At 45.8% G+C, this 25,100-nt stretch overlaps 2 protein-coding genes across 2 annotated transcripts in view; both read right to left on the bottom strand.

Moving 5' to 3' along the window:
- Positions 1 to 1,691: 1,691 nt before the first annotated feature.
- LOC108509071 (adrenodoxin-like) lies at positions 1,692 to 8,988 on the bottom strand. Its single transcript, XM_017838310.1, has 5 exons — positions 8,972 to 8,988; positions 8,517 to 8,774; positions 3,324 to 3,448; positions 2,769 to 2,898; positions 1,692 to 2,512 (listed from the first exon to the last, which is right to left on the bottom strand). The coding sequence occupies exons 2-5, from the start codon at positions 8,693 to 8,695 to the stop codon at positions 2,392 to 2,394; spliced, it is 555 nt and encodes a 184-aa protein (XP_017693799.1). The 5' UTR covers positions 8,696 to 8,774; positions 8,972 to 8,988; the 3' UTR covers positions 1,692 to 2,391.
- Positions 8,989 to 15,825: 6,837 nt separating this feature from the next.
- Positions 15,826 to 25,100, bottom strand: part of MSN (moesin) — a 42,845-nt gene continuing 33,570 nt past the window's right edge. The window contains exons 5-13 of the mRNA XM_017838322.1: positions 25,017 to 25,100; positions 24,516 to 24,662; positions 23,945 to 24,041; positions 22,700 to 22,863; positions 22,137 to 22,267; positions 21,309 to 21,469; positions 20,703 to 20,795; positions 20,051 to 20,284; positions 15,826 to 19,043 (exon numbers count right to left, since the gene is read on the bottom strand). Coding sequence (XP_017693811.1) covers positions 18,879 to 19,043; positions 20,051 to 20,284; positions 20,703 to 20,795; positions 21,309 to 21,469; positions 22,137 to 22,267; positions 22,700 to 22,863; positions 23,945 to 24,041; positions 24,516 to 24,662; positions 25,017 to 25,100 — 1,276 coding nt within the window. The 3' untranslated portion in view covers positions 15,826 to 18,878. The remainder of the gene's footprint in view (positions 19,044 to 20,050; positions 20,285 to 20,702; positions 20,796 to 21,308; positions 21,470 to 22,136; positions 22,268 to 22,699; positions 22,864 to 23,944; positions 24,042 to 24,515; positions 24,663 to 25,016) is intronic.

Genomic DNA, 25,100 nt, shown 5'->3' with positions numbered 1-25,100 from the left:
TGGCTTATTTTAACCTTCTCAATCCTATTTCTGACATTCCAACCGGCAGGAAAGCCAGTCTCCAAAGATGTATTCTCCCCCAGTCCTTTGCAGGTAGCTCCTTTGTGCAGAGGCCTCTCTGCTATCCCATGGCACCTTTGAGACAGACAGCCCTGCTAAAGAGTAGCATGGGATACTTTGACTCCCCGCAGTTGAAAGCTAACAGCTTGTTCTAGAAACTGTTTCTTCGAAGGTCACCCACACTCTGAAAACAAACACAAGTCACTCAACCCTTCTGAGCCAGCAGCTGCTCCCTCCCTTGCCATCCTGCCCTGTAGGTGCAGAGAGCTGGCACTTTCCAGCGGCAGCCTGGGCTCCAGCTTCAAGCTCACACCGAGCTGGGTGTGGGGGAGTGGGACTGCAAAGTTCCCGATCACCTCGGCTACAAGGGGACACCAGGAGTGGGGAGAGATTTGGAGTGGTACTGAAAGTGGTGGGTTTACTGCTTCCATTTAATTCATTTTTATTCTCTTTGCTTTATTACAGTAAACCTGAGACAAGTTGGAGGAGCACAGAGGTTTGGGGGAAACAGACACAGGCTAGAGGAGTTTTCTGATGTATGACAAAGCAAAGGGCTACCCTGGGAAAGGATTGGCCTTGCCCTGGCCTATGCCAGGAAATCTGCCCCGCAGGTAGCCTTCTGCTAAGAATAAAATTCTTACATGGATAAAATTTTGTACCGATTTTTGCATGAAGGACCGGAGAGGAAGTCAAAGTCTATTGTGGGGATTTACAGAATATCACTCGTCAGCAGGGACCCCGGGCCACGCCGAGGGGGACAGGGCCGGTGTCGGCAGTCAGAAGGCACAGAGACCCTCAGACACGAACCGCGGCTCCAGCTCCCCGAGACAGCTCCGGGCACGGGGCCGAGCGGGAGGGAGGAGAGAGGGGAGAAGAGGGCAGGGAGAAGGGAGGGGAGGACAGGGAGGAGGAGGGCAAGGAGGGCGGACCCAGCGCAGCCGCCCCGCCAGCGCCCCCGGGCGCCCAGCGCTGCCCCCGCAGCCCCGCCCGCCCGGCCCCACGTTACACCGGCGTTCCAGAGTCACCCAACCGTGGAATCACGGAGTATCCTGAGTTGCGAGGGACCCATCCAGATCAGCGAGTCCAACTCCTGGCCCCGCACAGGACACCCCAGAATCCCACCATGTGCCTGAGAGTGTTGCCCAAACACTCCTTGAGCTCTGGCAGCCTTGGGGCCGTGACTACTGCCCTGGGGAGCCTGGTCAGTGCCCCACCACCCCTTTCCTAATACCCGACCTAAACCTCCCCTGACACAGCTCCAGCCTTTGCCTCGCCTCCTTCACTGGTCACAGAGAGCAAAGATTGGTACGTGCCCCACTGCTGCCCTGCAGGAGGATATTGAAGACCCCAGTGAGGTCTAACCTCCATCTCCTCTTCTCCAGCTGAACAAACTCAGTGCCCTCAGCCACTCCTCATATGGCCCCTCCAGACTCTTCAGCATCCTCGTGGCCCTTGCCCTGGACACTCTCTAACAGATTAATGTCTTTTTTATATTGTGGTGCCCAAAACTGCACACAGGACTCAAGGTGAGGCCACACCAGTGAGGAGCAGAGCAGGACAGTCACCACCTTTGACTGGCTGGTAATGCTGTGCTCAATGCACCCCACCAAATTCCATTCAACTCATTCTATTCCAGCCAGGCTCATGGTACCAGAAAAGCACATCTCATAGGTCTAAAAGCCTCCTTATTAGAATTTTATTAGACACGTGTGATAGTACAGCAATGGGAAAATTTAACATTTGGAGACAGTGGCTGATCCCGGAATCGAACAATTCAGGGACCTGTAACATCTCAAGTTCATGGAAGTGGTTCCCGCTCTCAGGAACAGTCAGCATGCAAATGTCATCAGTATGCTCTTGCTGACCAAACTCAGGCCACCTACAACATCAAGCCCATCAGTACACTGACCTGTGAACAGCTATCTCTTCTTAAGCTTCCCATACTGGGAAAAATCTGCTCCACATTTAAAGAGCCAAGCCTTGGAAAATTCTGAGCAGTTACTCATAATAGCAGAATTCTTAAATTTCAAAGGACAGGGCAAGTCACATACAGCACAGATGTTTACTGACACCCACTCAGGGAAATATAAAGCCATACACTTTAGTCCAGTTGCATTCAGCAGAGCATTTAAGCACTTAAAACACGTACCAAAGACCCTATTAAGCATTAAAACTTGTTTAAATAAGGGATTTGCCAAACAGGCATTTTATACTGAATCAAACCTCTATGGTCTACTGCAAGCCAGCCACAAAAAGCAATATTGTCAACCAAAAGCAAAGTACCCTGCCACACCTAAATGAGGATGTGAGCTGTGCAGGAGTCATTTCCAGTTACTGTTTGCTTTGCTTTCCAACATCCAGCTGTCTCCTGATGTCTGACACATCCATGGGGACCCGCACCGTCAGACCATCCATCGACTTCTTAACATACACCTGGCAGCCAAGGCGTGATCTGAGAAGAAAACATGAAGTGAGGCTCATCTGTTCCCAAAGAAAAGGGAGAAATTCCCCACCCACAATGGGATATGTCTGGTCCAGGATGGGTTCTCACTAAAGCTCCTGTTAAAGATCTCCTGTGCCTCAAGAGAAAGCAGCTCACGAGGCACAACTGTGATACAGAACAAGCCCTGTCCCCTTGGAAAGAGGTGCCACATGCTGAACCTGCCTCAGAGGCCAGAGGATCTACTGCAATCAGCAGGGAGGCTTACGTCTCAGTGAGTCCGTACGCCAAGTCCAGCATGTCCAGCTCTTCATCTGAGATGGCATCAAGCTTTTGGAAGGTGTCCTTGTCAAAGATGAGGTGACAGGTGGAGCAGGCTAATGTTCCTTCACATGCACCTGGTGGAGAAACAAGGTAATGACAGCGAATCGGGAAAAATAAGAGCATGAGAGAGACCATCTTCAGGAACAGTGTGAGAAAAGGTCCTTTAGCAGATCTGGAACATGTCAAAAGAGATGCCAGAAAACACAACAGATGGATGCAGGTTTCAGCCTGCCTCTTCTCTGGGAGGATCACAATCAGTTTTCAAATTTGTACATCAGCTCTAACCAGTCAAACGTGCTGACAGAGGCTGTTAGAATGCCAGTGGTGACTGTGAAGTTACACTGCCATCTCAGCATGGTAAGCCACCCAGCAGGCAGCTTTTGGGGAAGGGAAGCTTGCTTTATGGTCTCAGCAGAACAGTGGCATATGTACAGTTGCACAATTCCCAAGTACCCACTGGTCCTTAGAGCACACACATATATCCTTCTGCAACACCTACCAAATCCATCAATGGCCAAGTTTTGATTGACTACCACTTCCAGCAAACTCTCCCCTTCTTTGGCTGTGGTTGTAAGTCGCTCTCCATCCCGATTTATAAAATGCACCGTCACCTGACCTGCAGAGCTGTAAGACAAGTTTGTAAAAATCAGGAGTCCACCCCTTTCCTGCATGCCCACAGTTGAGGTCTTTTGGCTGAGCACTAGAGACATGGCACATGAAGGGAAACATGCATACAACACTTTCTCAAAGGATTACACCTTGGACCTCAGAAAACATTCAAATTAACAGTTCTCAGTGGCAAGCAAGTCTGAGTTGCCCCAAAATGTTCCCCACTTAATCAAACATCCCTCAGAATAAATGTCTATCTGTGCATGAAAAAGTACAGGTGCTCTGCATCTGCTGCTTCTGCTTGGGCAGGCTGGCAGAGGGAGCATGTTAGGCAGGCAAAGCATTTGCAAGTCCTGGGCCTGGGATGCTAATCCTGGATAGAGTGATGTATTAACAAGCAAAGTGCTCAGGATCAGATACTAATCCTGCAAGAAGGGCTGTTGTCATTTATGGTTTTTTCCCCCGTTCCATTCCAAAGGAGATTACTCGTGACTGTTCCTCTTCTGCTGCTTTTTCTTCAATGAAGTGCCCACTTCTTTCCTGAACTCTATCACAAGGAGCCTTCTTGGGACAAGACATGCCCATCCCCAACTTACAGAGCTCCCGGGCTGAGTAACCTCCTCCCAGCTGATGTGATCCTCGCTCGGAAGAAATTGGCAGTTATTTTGACAGCTTGTGAGATCTATAAATAAGAGGAAAACAGCACCCACTTCATCTCCTCCAGACCAGGTTCTCACACAAGTGTGGAGAAGGCTGCCATCCTGACAGTGGTGTCAGGGATTTCCCACCAAGGCAGTACATTCTGAGAGTGTGTTATATTTGCCAGGGGAAGCACATGAGCAAACAGTGTTTTTTCTTAGTGTACATACCCAAATGATCACTTAGAAAAAGGGGTTACCCGAAGGTCCCATCTCCTGTGCTGAAAGAGGACAGCACCTTGGAGGTAGTGGGGCCTTTTGCCCAGTAACTCTCAGTGTGGCACTGCCTGAGTGCCCATCACCCCAAAGCCCAGGGCATCCTCCAGTGGCAGAAGCTGTGTCCACTCTCTACTCTTCCATCAGGCTGACAACACACACCACTCATCCAAATCCCTGTAGAGATCCACCTCTGTCTCCCACAGCTCTGGTGACTCCAAAGCACTGGCAGTATCAGCACTGCTCTGTGGTTTTGCTGCTGTCATTTCTGGCAAAACAAAGCCTTGAAACTGGAGCAAATTTTGCAGTGAGGACTGGACAATCTCACAGTCCCCTGATTTTTCTCACACAAGATTAAGTGAAGCAACACCCAGCTTCTTCTAATACAAGTGCAGGTATAAAGCCTGGTAACGCTTCTCCTGGAAGCCATGGGGCCAGTGAAACGAACAGCGAACATGGCTCAGAGCTGTGAGAATTTCTAATATTATCTACTGATTTTTCACACTGTGTTTGCAATTCACACCAAGTACAAACTGTCACAGCCCCAGGTCACACGTTACAGCAGAATCATCAGCTGAGGAATTGCTATAGTGCCCACGCTCCTCAGTAGCAGGTGTCCTCTTGGGAAGTCACAGACTGGGAGGAGGAATTGGTTAAATGTGAACTGTACCTGTGATAGCAACACCAGCTGCTGGAAAGACCCTGCCTGCTCAACCCCTCTCTGCTCTGTGGCAAGGAAAATAAAGAATGTGAAGATTTCTGCTGATTTGCTTCTAATGTTAAGCACAAATATATAAGGATCAACTTTAAACAATTTCCTTTGCTCTTTCTAAACTCACAGGAGGCAGAGGTGGAGTACAGGGGATGTATCCAGCTGGATAGGAAAGAATTCCTGTAAAAATGTAATGGGAAAGGGGGAAGAAATGTTCTCCTCTTTCAACTTTGCAGGTCTTGTTCGTTCCGCTTCATGTAAGTCACAATGACCATCCAGCTCTAATTCTATTTACCTGCTGACAAATCAGTGCAGTTCATCTCTAAGTCAATAAGGATACATTAAAATGTGGACTTCATCAGCAAGACTTCAGGAGCAAAAATTTCCAGAAGCTATCTCTTTGGAAAGTCAGTTCCTGTATTCTGTCAAAAATTGGAAGTGAAGAAGAGTTGAAACAGTATTTTTCGCTTTCTCTGCTCTTTTGTTTGTAGTTGTGCTTTGATTCAGCCAGTGGGAGCAGGACACAGGAACCACTGTACTTTCATCCCGGGAGGCCAGCTTCCTGTTTTTCTGAGAGCTTCAGCTGCAAAAAATGCCTGAGCTGTTAGTGTAGCCTAACTAGCATAACCAGGGTCCTCTGGTTATGCAAACAGCTGTGAAGTTGGCACTGGGCCGTGCTGCAGAGGGAAGAGTTTCCCACCTGCAAAAAGGAAAGATCACATTGCAGTCACGCACAGCCATGCAAGACCACCCTGCTTCCCAAAGCAAACAGCCAGAAAACATCATTAAGACATTTCAGTCTCCTTCATAAAGACACCTGCAGACATTTCTTTGTAAATAAGCAATTTAAAGAGTAGTTCTCAAATGTCAAAATAAAACAAACTAAAACAACCCACTTCATATTTTGGTGGATCAGACTGATTTATTCCATTGGTATGACAAATAGGCAGGTTTCTGGCCAATATTTGGCTTAAATTTATGGGTGAAGTAATTTGTTACACAGTAGAAATGGTAAAGTGATAAAACTTCACTTAGTGCTGCAACTGAATGGATTCTTCAACAAGATAATGAAAGCTGACTGCCTGCAGAGAGTGCTGAATCCAAGAATCCCCAAAGCTGCCCACACATTTATTGACAGAAAACTTAATTCCTGTTGTCTCTGAGGCACCTAGACCTTCAGCCAATATCAGTCCCACAAGAATCTTTGCACCAGCCTCCCACAAATCTAGTTCCCTGCAGTTCCTCTGAGATACAACCTTGCTTTGACTGTTCCTGCCAGTTACATGAGGCCCAAGACAGCCAAGCTGCAGCCAGCACACAGGGTACAAGGGACAGCCCACTTAGGTCCAAGGAAGTACAGCTGCTATAGCCAGAGCCCCGTGTGACTCTGGATAAGCCTGGGTGCAGCAGTTCACTCTTCTCCAGAGCAGGGATGACGTCAAGCACTCCTGACCACGACACACAGAGCACCTGCAAGCAGCTTCTCTCTCTTTGCTGGCTGAAAGGAATATTTAAGCTGTTTGTCTGCATTCTCAGTATAGGTGCCTCTGTTGGGGGCATAAACCCAGCCCAATGACTCCCTGTTTTCACTGTTCAGTTTAGTCACCTCCCACACACTCACTGGTCTCATTGTCTTCATATCCCTCGAATCAGTCCCAGGCTCGAGTCTCCTCTGGAGGACCTCTGCTTCTGGGTGCCCAAGACTGGAAACAAGGCCTGCAGCTTTTATTTTTTTATTTACTTTTGAATTTGTGGTTTTGAAACTATGAAAAAATTCCTTTCACATTTTGTTAAGTAATTTTGAACGAGGATTAAAGAAAATATAATCAAAACTGATTAGACTAAGTTTTGCTTCATTTAGGCTGAACTATTTTAGAATGGCATCACAGGACACATGGTCAGAGCTTTGCAAAGATCTTACCAGGATGTGACAAACTCAGCAATGCAAGTTCAGTGCATGACAACTGATTATTCCCTTTTAAAAAATAAAATCTCAAACTTTCTGTGACAAAGGAAACTAGTAAAGGGGTTTCAAGGAAGTGGTTCTTCTCCCTATCAATGTTTTCCCTAGAAGATACTTTCCAAGACCATACAAAGCAGCAAGATGCCTACAAGTACTGCCAGAGATAACTTCATAAGGCACAAACCAAATAGAAAGAAATTCCTTTAATAATGAGTCTTCATAAATCCCACCAGGCAGGGTTATCAGTGTGATTTTTCTCTCCGGTCAGATAGCAAAATTGTTTACTGTATTTTCTGCATGTTGGTTGGATCTTTTTCTCAATGCCTAGCAGACTACAGCCTGACCCAGACGATACAGGTCTAGGAGACCTATAAATTACCTTTATTTTGCAATCTTCTTCTGAACTATCCATAAAGAACAGAGAGAGGAAAGGCTGGCAGGGAGCCTGCCATAGTTCCTGCTGTGGAAATACAGAAGAGTGCTAAGTGCCTGCAGCCCCTCCTCAGCCTTCAGCACAGGGGGACAATTGGCTCCTGCACCTCAAGATTTCCGTCTTGAGGAACGTCCAGCCTTCTTGGACTCCTCTGCTCCTCAGGGCTGCCTCCCAAGGGGCTGTGTCAGCCAGGCCTCTCAACTGAACCGACTCTGCCCTTTCAGGTGACCAGTCAGGAGCCCTCCACCCTGGCAGGGACCAAATGCATTTAAAGACAATTCTGAACATGTGCTTCTGAAGGGTTTCTGCCAGAGAGCTCAACTCAAGCTCAGTATTCATGACAGACTGTGCATCCCGTTCCAAGCAAGCAGTCTAGCAAAGCCCAGCACAAGTCCCTGGTCCCAGGAGCGAGGCAGAAAACTGGAGCCATGGGCTAGCAGAGGCCCTTGCACCCAGAGTTGTCCCTAGCAGCCAAGAACCTGAGCCAGATTCTCCATCTCTCAGCACAGGCACCAGCGAGGCACGACAGCTCAGTCACAGCCCACAGAGCTGCAGACGTCCTCCCCCTCCTGCTCTGCCCCTACAGCAGAGGGGACTAGAAACCCAACAGAACTCACAATTCCCAGAGCAACCCTCTGGTCATCCCAGCTTCCCCACAGCAGGAATACAACAGCCTGATGGCCTGGCTGCCCAACACACCTTGCCCACTGTCTCCCTTCTCAGAGGCTGGTGTCTGGGACAGAGGGGCCAAAGGACTCTTATGCCACATTGCCACTTCCATGAGCTGGATCCAGGCCATTAGCTGTGGCCCCCACAGCTCCGGGGGCAACACTCCTCAGACAGGTTCCCACAGCTCCAGTGGCAGGGAGTAACACCTCTTGGGCTGGGTCCTGGCACCACCTTCCTCCCATCAGCATCTGCTCACCCCAGGTGGTGGCCTCGTCCATCACCTCCCACAGGCCATGGCTATGCTGGCCTCTCCCCTCTCCCTTTTGCAGGGCGAGGCAGGGGTGCACGTCTGTCCCTTTGGACGCAGCAAGGCACGTCAGCATTTGACTCACCTCGATTCCCCAGGGGCATCCTGGAGCCTGTGCGTGGAGCTGAAGCCTCTTTCTGACCACCACTTTGCTGGGTTGTGATGCTGCTCAGTCACCCCACCGAGGCAAATGAAGCGAATTTTGCTGGCGTTCAGTCCACTTCGCAAGGGTCGCACGAGCCCCAGGATGCCTTGAGCTATCATGCTGCTTTGGGTCCCTCCCTGTGTCTCCTGGGCCGTCGTTTGTTGCAAGGACAGTCAGATTAAAAGCTTATAAGTACAGCTGAGAGGGGAAAAAAAGGAAAGAAAAAAGGAAAAAAGTAGGACAGCCTCCCTGGGGGTGGAGGGAGGGAAGAAGGAGGGGAAGCAGGAAAGAAGGATGGACCAAAGGATCTTGCTGCAGTCCAGCCCATCAGGGCATGGGTGAAGCACAGTAATATGAACATCACCTCTACATACCAGTTCCTGAGCAATGCTCACCTTGTTCTGCATTAGACTTCCGTTGTAGGAACCAGAACTAAATCCCAGTTCAGGAGCAATATTCATTGTTATGTCTAATCATACAAGGGGTTACGAGCTGAGGGCTGGAAGAGGGCATCGGGAGCGCTGATGGTTTGCTGCCTGGAGGAGAGGGGCATGTCAGTTCCTACAGCAATAGGGTGAAAGTAAGACTCATGAATTCTACTCTTGACATGATGGCATCCAGCCACATCATTGCCTTCCCCAATACTGTAGGCTTCTACCTCTGAAATGAATATTCACTTACTTTGCATGATGGTGGTGAGAAGCAGCCACACTTAGCTCATTTGCCAAACTGTCCGCTGAAAAGTACCAGAAAGGCACAAATAAGTAGCATTCATTTCACTCTGCTAGTAAGCCTTCTGTAGAAGAAAACTAATTTATTCCCAGAAACACCATCACTGGTATAGTCTACCCTCCTCTCCAAGGTAAATCAATTTGACCAAGAGGACCGAAACTGCAGCACCAGACAACTTCTGTGGAGTTTGGGAACAGCTCTTATTTCAAGAGCCTGAATTGTCCCTAATACCAAATTAACAGCTGACCGTTTGGTAGGCTATCTGCTTTAATCAAGTTTTTTTGATGCAGTAACACATTAGTAGCCAGTATAAGCAAAAACCTTAAATACTGGACTCTCTAATCAATCTGTACAGGGGAAATAAACTATAGCATGAGAACTGGATTGAAAATGTCTCCCTCAGCACACATACACACACAGTGGATTCATAGTTCTGAAAATAAGTGGAAAGTTTTGGGTTTTCACCCCAAAATGAAAGTTTTTCACTCAAAGCTTTCAGGTTGGAAGGGGATGCTTAAGCTTTCTGAAAAACAACAACAACAACAAAAATTAAAGACATTAAGGAATGCAAGTATTTTCTAGAATTTTCTATAAGCTGGGTGGGAAATCCATTCTTCAATAGTTTCAAAGGCAAGTTTCAAGCATTCAAACACACCCCTCAGCCCCAGTGGAGAAATCCATGGGCAATGCATAAAGGATTAAAAAAACCCAAAAACATTCTTTGGAGGAAATCACATTTCTAAAATCACCTGTCATTTTGCACCTGGTAGAGCAGCACACAGAATTATTTCTTTCAACCTCCCACTGTTTACTGAGGGTAGGCTGGGCAGTTGTGCTCCCACAACATGATACACACGGGAGAAACAAGTGAGACTCTGCTATGGAGGGACATAAGCTGAGAAAATGTGGAGTTGTATTTGCAGGGCATCACTGACCAAAGCCTCACTTCTTTTGCTGAACATGGGTGACACTTCCCAGCTCAATACGTGATAAGCTTGGCCACAGGCACTCACAGCCTCACAGCACCCTCATGCCAGTCCCAGCTCATACTACAAATGCTTTTCCTTTTTTCCTGTTGCAGGATTTGCCCCTCAGGTTTTGTTCAGGTCAGCAGCTCTGAGTGCAGGGAGGGTGGGATGAACCACTGAGTATCACTAGGACTTTAATCCAAAGTAAATTCTACCCCCAATCCCAGTCAGTGAAAGCTGCCATCTACTGAGAGGTCACCATGGCACATTTCTGAGAGCAGCAGGGCAATGGCATAATGCCAAAGCAGGGATGCCAAGCAGCAGGTATGGGTGCACATCAGATGGCCCAGCCATGCCCAGAATCACTGGGACTTCTCTGTAATTTCACCCCTCAAAAGCAGTTAATGTAAAAATTCTTCATTTCAAATCACTCACAGAATGTCCTTTGAAAGCTTCCCTCCCCATCCTTGCTTGTATCACAGAGGAGAGCTGGCAGGGAGGCCTGTGGTTTGTTCAGCTGAATGCAGCTCTGGCCAGTGGCCCTGCTCGGTGGCCCCTCACTTTCAGGTCAGCTTTTCCAAGTGATTTGCTATCTCCTACAAGCTGCCCTGAGAAATTCAGTCTTCAAACCCAAATTCTTGGGCTGCATCTCACCCCTGAATTTAGAACCACTCTGTGCAGCCTCTGCAGCTGAGAGACTCTGACCAGTTCTGCCTTTGTTTTTCAGGCACTACAGAGATGCAGTAGGCAGCCCAGCTCTGTCTCTCAGTCATTTCCATTGAAGGGAAGCAAGGCTTGCCAAGAGAGACACAAGGAAAAGGGCCAGAGCATATAGAAGCAAACCACAAAGCATCTTATCTCTCCAGCAAACCTTGAATTGAGAGATACACTGGATATATGCGCAGCAGTTTCCACAGCAAGGACATCTGTGTGTTTGCCTGGCACTGACCTCTCTCCTTGCCAGGAACTCAGAGCACAGCAAGTGACAGGTCAATGTCACCTGATGGAAGAGAGGGAAGTCAGGTTTGAGAAGGGAGGTGAGGTGCAGCAAAGGGGACTACTGACGCCCGGTGAAAGCAAGAACGATCCCACTGGGGCAGGAGACAATCAGGCCCTTACACATTTTGGATAGCGTGTCCTAAGGTCTTTGAAATGCTGAGAAAGGGCAGAAGCAAGATCTCCTTTTCCCTCCATTCTATCTGGCAGCAAGCCTAGAAGTAAATGCAGTCTTTCCAGAGTAAACCAGTGTTCATTTAGCCCAGGACACAAAAATAGAAAGCTTTGCAAATAACCACCCCTCCCACAAAAAACAAACCCACCAACAAAAAACAACCCAAACCAAACAACAACCAACAAAATCAGCTAAGCAAAAAATCCAGTGCTTTGAAAAAACTTCTCAAAATGTTGCTTAATAGGTTAGCACATACTTTATGAGCAGGCCAGACACAGCTGAAGAGAATCTTTAGCTCTGTTTCATGTGAGGTTTGCCAGAAGCTAAGTTCCCAGAAGTGCACATAGGCACATTTCCTCCCTCCCAGTTTCTTGCCACCAGGCCATGCTCTGTCAGCACAGTGGCTGTGCCTACATATCCAGACATGTTTTGGCACATGCTGAGAGGGAAGTGGTTTTCTAGCTTGAAATACTGTCCAATATTTTCTGCACCACACATCAAATAATTTGGCAACCCTCCCCCCCATCTAGGGACTCTCATGCAAATGTCCAAAACACATCTGAGCTGCCATTAACTCCACCTCATCCCCGATTTCTGCACAAGTAGTAAACACTGAAATCAGCAGTGCCCTGGTCCAACCAGAAGTTACATAACACCTTGCAGCCCTCCACAGCCAGAAGCACACTTGGACTTCTGACATACCTCCTCTGACCACTCTTAGAGTTCCTTGCCAGCAAGCAGAGCTGCCTTGGCTCGGTCACTGCCCATGCTATTCAGCTGCAGATAGAGGCAAGCCCATGCTGTTCCCATGGGTGAAGTCTCAGGGACTGCAGTCAGAGCTGCAGGCACGCAGACCCAGGAATAATGAAGGTTTCCAGAAGGCAGTCTTCATTAACTGGAAAAGCAAGAACAGCCTCCCCTCCTAACAAACCCACTGCCTCACAAATACTCCTGTAGGGAAGCAGATACAGGCTGCTTGCTCACACAGAACTAAAGCACTGAACAAAACTAAAACTCCCCTTCCCCACTGTCACTATAAAAGCCCATCAACCACCTTTCCTGTTCCAGAGCAAGTTCCTAATAAAAGCAAACAGGACAATTTGTGTTGATTTGACTGTCTTCAAGCCTACAAGCCCAGGGACACAGTGCTGCTGCTGCCTCAAAAGCAATGCACTGAGTGTAGGCCCGGGACAAAGTGCTCAGTGGGCTCAGGTCGCAGATACTGCCTCAGAGGCTGGAGAAGACTGTAAATGTGTCTCAGTTTCTACATCTCTCAAACAAGATCTCTCAAATAAATCTACTGTTTTCCTGTTCTTAACTTTCTCTAGATGTTCAGCAACCTTCCTGACAATGACACAAACAAAAGGAGGAGCAAGGGTCAGATTTTTACCACTAGAAGCAGGAGGGCAGAGTTGCAATTAGAGATGGGCTAACACTGCAACAAGGAAGCACAATGAATTCACAACAGGGCTTCTAGACAGCAGCCACCTCCAGCAACGTAGCTGCTGCCTGGCTGGGTGAAGGCCACTAAGAAGTTACAGTGCCCCAGCCAAGACCTTCACTTGCAGATGCTTCTCCTTCAAGCATCCAGTCAAGGATGCTTCAAAGATGGATGGGAGTGCAATACTGCTGTACGTGGGGTACAGACAGCCTTCACCATAACCTCCCAGCTCAAGAGCAGTGTATTTCACACCCCCTTCAGTCAGTCTTGGTGACTCAAGATCAACCTCAGCTTGCATTTCTTTAAGGGATAATGCACAACCACAGGGAATAGCAATCATGGGTGCTTGTAATTTTTCAACTAGCTCTGCTCACCCGAAAGCTGTGTATTAACACCTGCTCAGAGCAAGTGCATTCTGACCAGAAGAGGGAGGTACAGCCCCTTCCAGGAGCATCAGTATTGCTTTTTGCAGTTTCAGCACCACTCTTTCTTTAATGTCTCCTCCTCATTCTTCCCTCCACTTTTTACTATACCCACCTCGTCCTGCCATCTATCCTGAAAAACTCCATCTTAATATTACTGGTAATGTTCAGAGACCATCATGGGGCACTACATGTTCATTTAGTCATTGTTCAGACATGGGGACTTGCTCCCTTTTCTACAAACTGCACTTAGAGCTGCAAACCTGCAAGACAAAAGTCACCCTCAGCCTAACATTTCATGCATTGAGGGCCAGATACTTTTTCATGGAATGCCTTGGGTTGGAAGTGACCTTAAAGATCATCTGGTTCCAATCCTCAGGTGACAGGCAGGGATGCCACTCACTAGATCAGGTTGCTCAGGGCCTCATCCAACCTGAAGTAGAATATTTCTAGGGATGGGGCATTTTTCTTACAGATAAACTATTTTTCTGCAAGTGAGACATTAACATCACATGTGGCATCAACTTGCCTACGGCTACGCAGCAGTTACAGGTTGACATCAGTGGCAGAATAATTATACTGCTCTCTGCCAGTTGTCACATGCTCTGATTATACCCTGGTATAAGATATTTAGACTGTATGGGCAAGATTGAGTTATGTATAGCTGCAAAGCTGGCACGGAACAGAACAGTCACATTGACTGTACAGGGCAAAAAAGCCATACCTCAGGTGTTCTACACTTTCTCATTGGAGACAGTCAGCCTTTGTAGATGTTCAAGCAGCTGCCATACAACTGCCTACAATTATCATACCTTACCCTGTACATTGCATTATCAAGCTTTGGATGCTGGAAAAACGCTCGTGCTTCCCTCCAAACATGTTAGCCTGAACAACCAACCAATAAGTTTCTCTTCTACCTGGAGAAGTCCCTGCAGGACTTGTCTGCATCAAAATAAATCAGAATTTGGAGACCACACCCTTGCAATTCCCTGCCTTAGAAAGAGCAAACAAGAGAAGGAAGAAACAATCAGTCTAATTTCCACAGTCACTGTGTCCTACTCAGAGTCAGTGCATCTTAGGCCAAATGGATTAGTCCACCAAACAGATTGATCTCAATAAAAATGTTACACTTTGGTTTTTCTTTAGAGTTGTTAGTAAATCACACTGTTTAATAAAGCAACACTGCACAGACTGCAAAAAGTGTTTCTGGTCCCTTGCTCTTCTGAGAGCCTTTTATGCTCTAGTCTACCCCTGTCCTACAGACAAAAGCAGCTGGCCACCAACATAGGTAGGTATAGCCTAAACTGGATCTGAAATGTATCAGACAGACCAGCAAATCCAACAGAAGCTGTCCACACAAACTAAAGGTTAAATACAAACTTCCATTTTCTAAACTACAAAATGCCTTACAGCAGACTAGAAGAATAGGGTGGTTTGGATTTTTTTTAAGAACATAGTCCTGTAGAGAAGCAGCCTTCAGCCTTTAGTGCTTTGCACTTCCATTTCTTCAAAGACAAACTGAATACAGATATACCTAAAGGGAGAATTACTAAGCCTCTTAAGTTCCCTAAGGTACTGTCCATTGAGAAGCAAGGGCAAGAGAAACAGCATTAACCCCATTTGTGAGATTAACCTTTACAGACTAGTGCAACCCTCACCTGAAGGCTGCAGTAGCATTGAAGAAGACACGCAATTCCTCCAGTGTTCAGGTTTTCTGAATCCTGGAAGGAACAAAAAAAACCCTCGCCTATCAAAATTGGATCCAAGCCATGCCCAGTGGGGATCACAGAAGCCTCTATTGCTCTACACTTCATGTTTTGTTTATAGACAAGTTCAGGTTTCTCCCCCAGCACCAGATCTCTGAGCACGAAATCTCCACCTTATCCTGCAGTACAGCAACCGTGAGGCAGAGGTTCTGTGAAGCCGCTCTTCACAATCACGAAGGAAGCATCTGCAAATAAAGCCCACACAGGTCATCAGCAGAACGGTGGCAGCAGCCTTGCTCTGCCATTGCCAGAGCCTGCCCCGAGACAGTGGGAACACAGGGAGGGACAGCCACAGCAAGGCAGCTGCAAAGCACAGTGTGCTGAAATGCCCAGTCCGGGGCGATGGCACGACAGACCTCGCAGTGTTGGAGCAAGCAGCAGCACCAAGGCCCAGCCACCCTCTCCACACTGACCTGGTGGTGGATGCACATTTGGCACAGCGGGCACTCACCAACAGCAGCTCTTCCCCCTCCATCCAACCCATCCATTTGCATGTTGAACATTTATACTCAGTGTCTCCACAAAGAAATGTGAACTCCAGTACTGGCTCCAGTCAGACTGCTTGGAGGGATTGGGGGGTGAAAGAGCTGTTATTCAAGCAGTTGCTTTTCAGGGTGCACGTAAAAGCTCCTTATTTGCGAGGGAGCTACCAGGCTGATCTCTGAGCACCACAGGGTAGACCTGCTCAGCTGGGAGACACAGCACTAGGCTCAAAACAAGCCTTCAGTAACCAGCCAGACACAATCTGCTGAATTTCTCTGAACTTTATTGGCACTTCAGGAAGAACAAGGTATAGATTTTAACAACTCCTCCAAACAGGAAAAAAAATGCCTTAATATCAAGGTTCTCTCTGCAGATAAGCACATAGACTCATGAATTACTCCATAACCTTAAGGAATTGATGTTTTATTATAATCCAGAAATAAATTGGTCAAAAACTTCCAACATAATTTACAGCAACAAAAAATAAAACAAGAAAAAACAAGCCAGGCAAACATTTGATAAAGTACTTCCCTCCCCCCACCCCCAAAAGGAGTAGATATCCAATTAAACTGGAACATGGAGAGGAAGAAGAACTATTCACTGTATTCTAACAAATAAAAAATGTGTCTACAAATCTCACTGTAATACTGAAAGCTTCTTACATTAGTTTTCTTGCAAAATATCATTTCTTTACAATACAGTATACATTTCCACGGGAAGGAAGACCATAAACATATCCTCCATCCCTTGACTAATATTTTCTAATTGTGCATAGCTAGAAGTATTGAAATCAAATATCATTAGATACCACTGGAATATAATACTGGTTAAGAAGAAGGCAGGGCTGAAACAACTACAAAGAGTTAGGTGGAGTCACTGGCACAAGCCGTTCTATTCCTATATTGGACCGTGTGGAATTAGAACGTTTAAAAAACCCTATTAACAGAAGTCATGCCAACATCATAATACATGAGCTCAGCAGTGTTGTGTGACCCATCAAAGCAGAAAAGGTTTACTGGTTTATTATTTGAACACATATTCCAGGCACCATACATCAGCTTGTTAGGAAACTGTTAAAATGTAATAAAGGCTTTTCTCCCCCAAATGCATCAATAGTCACCGTGGACAGAGCAGAAGTGCTGAGAACCAGCTTTTAAGCACCAAAACAGAAGTGTAAAAATTGTCCGTTCCCCAGTAATGAGACTCACGCAGAGTGAGTGCCAATCACCTTCAGAACAGAAACACACCAATCAGGTCTGACAATTTAACTGCAATTGTTCATTTGGGACTTTCAAAGTACTGAGGGATGTGTTCTCGGCCAACAAAAAGCTTGCCATGCCATGTGCCCCTCCAAAAGCATGCTGTGTCCAGGGGAGAGCAGGGAGCTCCCACATGACACATTTGGATGTTTAGGAGCATAGCTTAGCGTGTTGCTTCCAACAGAGGTTAGTTGGTGTTTGTATGGATCTCCACACAGACTTGCATTGCTTCCAAAAAATAAAATACAGCACTGGTGAGGTTGTTTCCAGCAACCCAAGGAATTCCTGGGTAAATACTGCAGTTTGTTAACACTATCATGAACATTTCTTTTTTGGCACAGTCCCCCTTTACCCTTTCCCATACAGCAGGGAGCTGAAAATGTTTCAGCTTTCAGATGTTTCCTTTCTGTCACCATTAGCAGTGACATCATAAAAAGGGAGAATCCACAAAACTGAGCAAGTCACAAGATTTGGGATCATGCTAGGCAAGAAAATAAATCACAGGCTAACCTGGTGACTTCCTATAGGGACAGGCTAATCCAAGCAAGGCAAAGCAAAGGAGGACTTCGCTTTAGGTGGAATCCAGTTTTAGAGGCCAATCCTGAAGGTTAACAGTTGCTTTTAGCAAGGATCAAGGCAAAAATCCAATTCAGCCCTGAGCACACGTGGCTATTTCCTCCCCATAAATAGTAGGGAGGATTCTGGGTAGCTACAGGATGGACAGCTTGGATGACAGACATGATAGTTATGATAATAACTGGCACAAGTGGCTCTCAGGACCAGTCTCACAACCACTTGTGCCCCATTTCTAAAAGACAGAGCCCTCTGTTCTCAAAGCTACAAAAGGGCAAAGCATCCTTCTGGGGAAGGAGAAGCACTTGAGCCACAGATCTGGCAGAATGCTAGTGAGGATTAAGGCAGCAATTCGGCAAGTGTCTCAGGATCCTCTCCCCTCAAACGCTGCTTGAAGCCAGGAAGACAGATGCAGTCCTGTACATGACCCACATACAAGAGTAGTTTTTGGTCCCCAGCTGCTGATCACTTTTTATGATTGCATCTAGTTTAAACTAAAGACATCTGAGCTACAGTAGATCTATACACAGTCATAAGGCACCAATGACTATGTGCTAAAAAGGCCTCTTATGGAAAACCCTGAAATCATGTTCACATAACTAGAAAGGTATTGGTTCAGCAAGGGAAAATACTGCTACAGGAATTTTTAGTCTTTTACATTTCTACCTCCCACTTCAGGTTTTCCTTGGCAAAACCAAAAAGGAAGGTTATGTACTTCAGCTATCTCTGCCTCACTGGTTACATTCAAGTCAGACAAATGATGGTGAACAAAGCCATTTACCAGAGACAAAAAGCAGCGAATTTGAGGCTCCAAACCACACTGCATCAGTGGAAATATTCCAAAGGCCTCCTCATAATTAGGAAATTCAAAATTCCATCATTAAGCAACAAAAGGTAATACCAGCAGGAACACCACAGAATCTGTTTGGTCTGCTTATATTTGTAGGACAAAAGCTTTGGTCTTTTAGGAAGAAAGTCCATATTTTACCTACAACCATTCTTCCTAACCTCCAGTCTCCCCTTCTCAACTACATGATTCAGACCCTGCATTAAGTCAGAAATTCAGATCCTGGTTACTAAGATTAATCCTAAAGCTTGTGCAGGTTAGTAGGAAGGCAGTGTCAGACTATCAGCTCTTGACTGTACGTAATGCAGCACAAGTATCTGCTGGCCTACCCCCCCAGGGGAGAGGACAGCAACACAGCCATCTCAGTGAGCAACACCAAACCCAACACAGTGAGACTACCCCAAGCCAAACAATTTCAGATTAGCTCCAATACATGTTTGCTTTCCCAAGCCACCCCAGGAAGATGTAAATACTATTCTTTCTTCTGTTGCTTAACTCCAGCATTTGCCCAAAACTTGATAAATAAGACCATGGTCACTCTTCTGTAGTGGTTCCAGCATAGCACAATTATGAGCGAATGATGGGAGAGGATGGGAAAGAGAGGAGAAGAGAGTGCAGGGCAGCAGGTGCAGGGGAGAGTTTACATGGACTCGAACTCATCAATGCGCTGCTTGGTGTTACCCTGACGAATCTGACGGAGGGTCTTGTACTTGTCTCGGCCCAGACGCATGTTCTCAGCATGGATCATGTCATTTGCCGTCTTCTTGGTTTCATCTCGAGCATTTGCCAGCTCCGAGGACAGAGCCTTAGGAGAAGGGGACACAGATAGCAACAGGTTACACAAGCCGGAGACTCAAAGCTGGACAAGCAGCTTTCATCTGATCCCCCTAAAGATTCAGTTACCAACAGAAACGGGACACAGACAAGCCACATGTATTCAGTTCTGGGCCACCTGCTCTAGCTGACTTGGCTCGAGCAAGGAAGTGGGACTAGATGATCGTTTGAAGGCCCCTCTAACCTGAACAGTTCTGTTATTTTGTGCAAGCTGTTAATATTTCTCCCGAGCATTTGAAGGTAGAAAACATCAGGCAATGTCACCCTACTTATCTTTGTCTGAGCACAGTAAGAAAGACTGTCTCCAATGTATGTACTTTAGAACAATCAAGTGGAGAGATCCCTAAAGACAACAGGAACATCTTGCAGAATCTGAGAAATTACTAGCTTTCTACCAGAAAAGAAATTTGCTGTAGAAGATAAAGTGTCTGTGTAACCACCACAGCAAGATGCAGAACAAGCAAAGCGTGATACAAGTTAGGCAGCAAACAAAATGCTTGGAATTCAACACCAGAACACTGGAGTTCCTTACAAGAATATGGTGCAGTACTGCTCTCTCCATGCTGAGCTCTAGGGGCCTACTCCCAGGGTTTTGCAATGCAACCCACACAAGAGCTAGAGACAGCTTCTTGATAGGAACCAGACCAAGTTCTTTGATTCATTGCAGCCAAGGCTATGAACAGCTGTCAGATGGCTGGCAATACTCACACAAAGCACACTATGCCTGACAGATGCTGCTTGTTGGCACTGCTTCAAAAATACTTCACTAGTTCCAGTGAAATGGCAGTCAAGTGCCAGGAGACAAGATCTGCCTCTCTACTCAGTAGTTACGCAGCTATCCTGGCAAGATCACAATCCTCTCTTCCCCACTTCTCCCTTCAGTTTTTAAGTAACAGTAATACCTCCCAGCTGCTGTTAGTGGTGAGAAAAAAAGAAGCAGCACCCAGACACACATACTCTCTGCTGCCAGCTTTTTACCTTCAAGTGTTTCTGGACCCGCTCATTCTTCTCTGCTTCAGTGGTGCGCTCCTCCTCACTGCGGTCCTTGATGGTGGCCTCTGACCGCAGCTCAGCACTGGCCTCTGCTGCGTTCTCATCCTGCTCATCATCGTGCTCATTCTCAGAGTGCATGGGTTCAGTGACATGAGGGGTGCTCATGGCAGTCTTCAACTCCTCTTTGGTCTTCTCTAGGTCCTCCTGCACCATCTGTGCCTGCAGTAGGGCATGCCACAGTGAGTCAGTCAGTATATTCCTGAGTGCCTGAGATTTTTCACAGAAGCATCATTCACTCAGTGTTGTTATAGGAAACCTTGCACCTCAGAAGGCGTATGTTCCAAAGCTACTCAGCCATCATCATCTGCAGAAGTTTCGCTGGGTAACACTTCAGAGATTCAAAGAATGGTTACAATAAATAGAAAATGAGCTACAGGCCTAATTAGTCACAATATTGCTATATAGAGTTAGAGTAAGTCACCCGTTCCACCAAGAAAACCAAAGCTGGGATTTACAACAGCCTCAAGTATGCAAATGTTCAGTGTAGTGTGGAATCTAGTGTAGTAGTTTAGATCACGACCCAGAATGAAGAGCAATTCCACAAAAAGTACTCCCATTTGCTCAGACTCTGCTTTACCTTCTGCTGCCACTCCTGGGCCTCACTCTCTTTCTTCTGCCTGGCCAGCTCCAGCTGTGTGATCCTAGTTGTGAGTTCTGCCATCTCAGCAGCCTGCAGAAGAAAGGCTTTTAGTGAGAACAAAACCCAAAGTACTTGCTAAATGAAGCATTTCGTTCAAGTCCTGAATCAAACCACTATATCTAACATTTTTCCAATAAGAAGAAAGCCTTCCTGTTAACTTCAATTCCACCAATATCTCCATGATGCAAGAGGAAAGGAAACTGAAAAACTTTTGCATTTCATTGTGGGTTGGGGTTTTCTTGGTTGTTGGGTTGGATTTTTTCCTTCTCCTCCAAGCAGAGTTGCAGAAGTCAATTCTTTGAATCCAAACCAGGGAAAGCTCTACACTCATACCATCACATAAAAAAAGGGGCAAAAGGCATTACAAATCTACTGTACAAATACACTTGTATTTACACATATGACCATCTGCTTGAGGCTAAAAATTAAAGAACCTATGAATACAGTGCTTCCTCACTATATTCATAGCCTGGTTTGCATCAAGAGCTTGGACACCTCCCCTTTCACTCTTTTCCCAACTGGATTTTTAGCTCGCTGACTTACCAGCTGTTCCTGGGTCTTTTGTTGATCATGGGATGCTTTCAATAGGGCCTCCTTTGCCTCTTCTGCTTCTCTGCGTTCTTTAGCCAGTTTCTCTGCTTCCTCCAGAGCTCGTTTTCTCTCCTGTTCCAGCTCCATAGCTCTGCGGGTCTGTTCTTCCAGTTCTGAAAGAATAGGGGAGCACATTGCAAGACAGATCAAGTAAAGGATGGCAGGAGGAGAGGAGAACGCCCTCATGCCCACCTGCTGGACAAGAGTTTTCCTTCAGAGGAACAGGTAAAGGAGAGATGCGAGCAACTGTCCCCTTTCCTCTCTTTCACATTGTAACTGGAGCTGGAAGACTAAGAGCCAGGCCTGTTCCAACCCCAATTGATTTGTGTGGAAGCACTCATCCCAAAATTACATTCTTAAGGGTGGAAAAGCATTTCACTTGGGCAATACCACAGTAACTCTGGCCAAGCAATTAGACAGTAATCACCACAGTACTGTCTGGCATGATCCCTGCTACACTTTTTGACTCCTTCCTCTACAGATACCCTGGGATAAAGCTTCCAGCCTTACCTGGGATAAAGCACAGGAACAACAGCAAGGTACTCCCTCTACCAGAGAGAGCCATCTTGGCTGCCATCTATTTCTTTAATGCAAATCCTTTCTCAGCAACTGCATACAGAGGGCTTACCTTCAGCTTCAGGAGGCTAAACCAGGGCCCTAACACCAGTTAGCACACAATACTGGAGAGACACATGGCTCAGAGATGCTCACAGCTTTACTATTTGAACCCTTCTTACTCAGACTATGCATCTAAGGAAATGCTGGAAGATTTCACATTACCTTGCTGAGCTTTCTTGGTTTGCTCCTCAATTTGCTTGAGTCTCTCCATTAGCTCCTCCTTCTCACGTTCAATCTTCTCCTTCTCCTTTTCTGCCAACTCCCTCTTCTTCTTCTCATTCTCCAGCAGGGCTCTATTGGGAGGAGGTCACAATGTAATTTCAAACTATCACCTAGACTGGAGCACTTCCTAGTAAAGCCATGAGCACACAAGAGATGTGCATTACAGTACTCAGATGATGAGTTCGTGCAAAAATATAAAGCTCTGATGGCATTCATCTCAACAGCAAATTCATAACAGCAGTGTTATAAAGGAATTCTCCATATATCAAAATATGTATTAGTCCCATCAAATGGGCAGACAAATCTTTAACTCCAAGAAAGTAATGATGAGTCACATTTGTGATGAGTGCCATTACCTTCAACTCATTAGATTTACTGAAGCAGAAATCAATCTGTTCTATTTTTGGTTCAAGCAGATTAAGGCATTGCCAGCCATTTATCTAGCACATGATGCTACTTGTGCAGTGATTGATCAAGTCCAGGTTACTCAGAACTCTACCAACCTCTCCATCTGTTTCTGATGTTTCTCTTCCCGAGCCTGTGCTTTCATCTGCTGCACCTCAATGGTGTCTGGTTTACGTCTGCGCATGTAGAGCTCATGGTTCCCCATGCAAAGGGCCAAGATTCGTTTGTTAATCCGTAACCGAGGGGCATAGAATACAAAGTCCTTGGGACAAGAAAAAGGCAGCATTAGACCTGTTCTTTCAGTCTAAGAATCCTCTGTGGATGCAATATGCTCCAAAACCCCAAGCCTTCTAGAATTGCTAGCCAGCTTTTCTTAACAATGTCTAATTGCTAAGAATAATTGTCTAATTGCAGAATTGTCTTATTGTCTAATTGTAGAATTGGTGGTGCCAGTTAGACACTTTTCTTTCAGGAAGGGATTTCAAACTGACAAACGCACACAGGGCAGAAGCACCCAACGTGTCATTCCAGTGTGCTGGGTTTCACTGTGACACAGCCCTAGTGCCAAGCACACAGCAACAGCATCACTGTTCCACTACAAACACCAGCAGGGCTGGTTCACCAGGCACACTGAGACTGCGGCTTCTCCCACCTCTCTGCCAACTTAGTTATTCAATGCCTGGCCAGCCCCATCAAGTATAACATCTTGTCTTATGCCAGAAAAGGTATTAAACGTTATGACCAATGGATGAATAACTTCATTCTGTTAAAAAGGAGCAATGGCATCAGGGAAATGCTTCCAATCAGCAATGCAACAAGAATACCACAGAGAGCAGAAGGTATTGGCTAGCACAGGAAATTATTAGGCCTTCAAGATAAAAGCATTTACATTCAATATAAATTTGCAAGGAAAAGAAACTCACCATACCCTACAAAATGACCTAAAGCTTCTGCTTCAAGTAAGTGCAAACCTGCAAAAGACCATCCCACATACTACCAAAGCCAACAGGCTGCAACAGAAGCATTCACCATTAACAGAGGTGCCTCAGATCCCTAACTGTATTATCAGAGAATCTGAACAGCCCTAGAAGAATCAGAAACCCTAAGCAAAGAGGTTCTCCCTACCACTGACTTTTAACAGTTTAAGCTTATACTGAATAAATGTCCACCCTGCTAGCCAGAAACAAGTCACAACTATCACATTACTGTCACTATACCCATTCTGTGCAGACTGCCCTGATCAGATTTCCCTGCTTACATCAGCATTGACACTATTGATGAAAACCAAAATAGAGATCATTCAGCCAAGATGCTGAAAGTTTAATTTGAATGTTGCTTCTTACTGGTGCTTTCTTGTCAATAGGCTTGATAACAAATTTCTTGTCATTGAATGAGATATTTCGGATCTCACTCCAAGGGAATCCAATTTTCGGTGTTAACCTGCAGAAATGGGAAGTAAAAAGAAATAAGTGAGCCTGAAGTCATTCAAAGTTCTCAACTTAAAATATAAACCTCAAAATTCTACCAAATCTGCTCTCATATTTCAGTGCTCTTATGTTAACTGAAATCAGCAAACAAAATTAGTCATGCAGACAAACTACAAATATAAGAAGCAGTTTTTCAATCCTGCTTTTTTGGGTTTTTAAATGGAAAACAGAACTGGAGAATGCATCTATGGCAGGAAGACTAGAAATACAAGTAAAACTAGCTTGATAAGATTTGCCAATTTCTTGTATTTGTTGGTCCAAAGCAGCATATTTTATGGATTATTCTGTCAATGTCAAAAGCACAGCCAAGAATGATACAGAAATTGTGGAGTTTACTTAAAGACTTGAATTCCAGAAGAAATTAATTTTGAATGCCTTTATATTAGAAAGGAGCTGAATGCAATGATGAAGAGAGGGAGTTTATTACCTATCATTCTGCTCATAAATGTTTAGTCCAAGAGCATCTACGCCTAGCCAGAGTTCAGAGCCCTTCTTGTTCTTAATGCTGAAGTAGTTCACACCATACATTTCCAGATCCTGTGCAATTTTCAAGTACTCCAAGACAGCATCTTCTCTGCAGAATGTAAAAAGAAAGCAGATATTCTTATATCAGAGTCTATAAGTCATTAGAGCAAGAAGGTGCTATCTTCCTATACGGACAGAGAAGCAACAACCTGGCAAAGGTTCTAAGCATCACCCTAGTAAATAATTACAAACTCTGCAAGCTCAGTCTTCTTTACTAAGAACAGCCAGCTGATGTGGACCAGCAAGGGCAGAAGCACATGAACCTAGTTATTCTGAGCAAAATAACCTAAAGAATGCTAACTCAGCCTGAAGCAAGCCACAGATTTTTGTATGCATTCATACATTACACACTAACGTATTTCCCACTACTTTCAATACAGCAGTTTCATACTGCATCAGTTACCTAATCATTCCTCGATGTTCCTCATGCCACACCTGGATCCTCTCCTCCCACTGGTCCTTGTTAAGCTTGTGCTGCTCCAAAACC

The sequence above is a fragment of the Lepidothrix coronata genome, unplaced genomic scaffold, assembly GCF_001604755.1.
Source record: "Lepidothrix coronata isolate B3197 unplaced genomic scaffold, Lepidothrix_coronata-1.0 Scaffold331, whole genome shotgun sequence".
NCBI lineage: Eukaryota > Metazoa > Chordata > Aves > Passeriformes > Pipridae > Lepidothrix > Lepidothrix coronata.
Note: the sequence above shows the minus strand (reverse complement) of the source record. Positions and strands in the feature narration are given on the sequence as shown.

Coding starts and splice junctions, on each gene's coding strand:
- LOC108509071 (XM_017838310.1), bottom strand. CDS start 8,695: ATGATAGCTCAAGGCATCCTGGGGCTCGTGCGACCCTTGCGAAGTGGA. Junction 2,899..3,323: donor CTTGGCCATTGATGGATTTG/GTAGGTGTTGCA, acceptor TTTCTCCACCAG/GTGCATGTGAAGGAACATTA. Junction 2,513..2,768: donor GCGTACGGACTCACTGAGAC/GTAAGCCTCCCT, acceptor TTTTCTTCTCAG/ATCACGCCTTGGCTGCCAGG.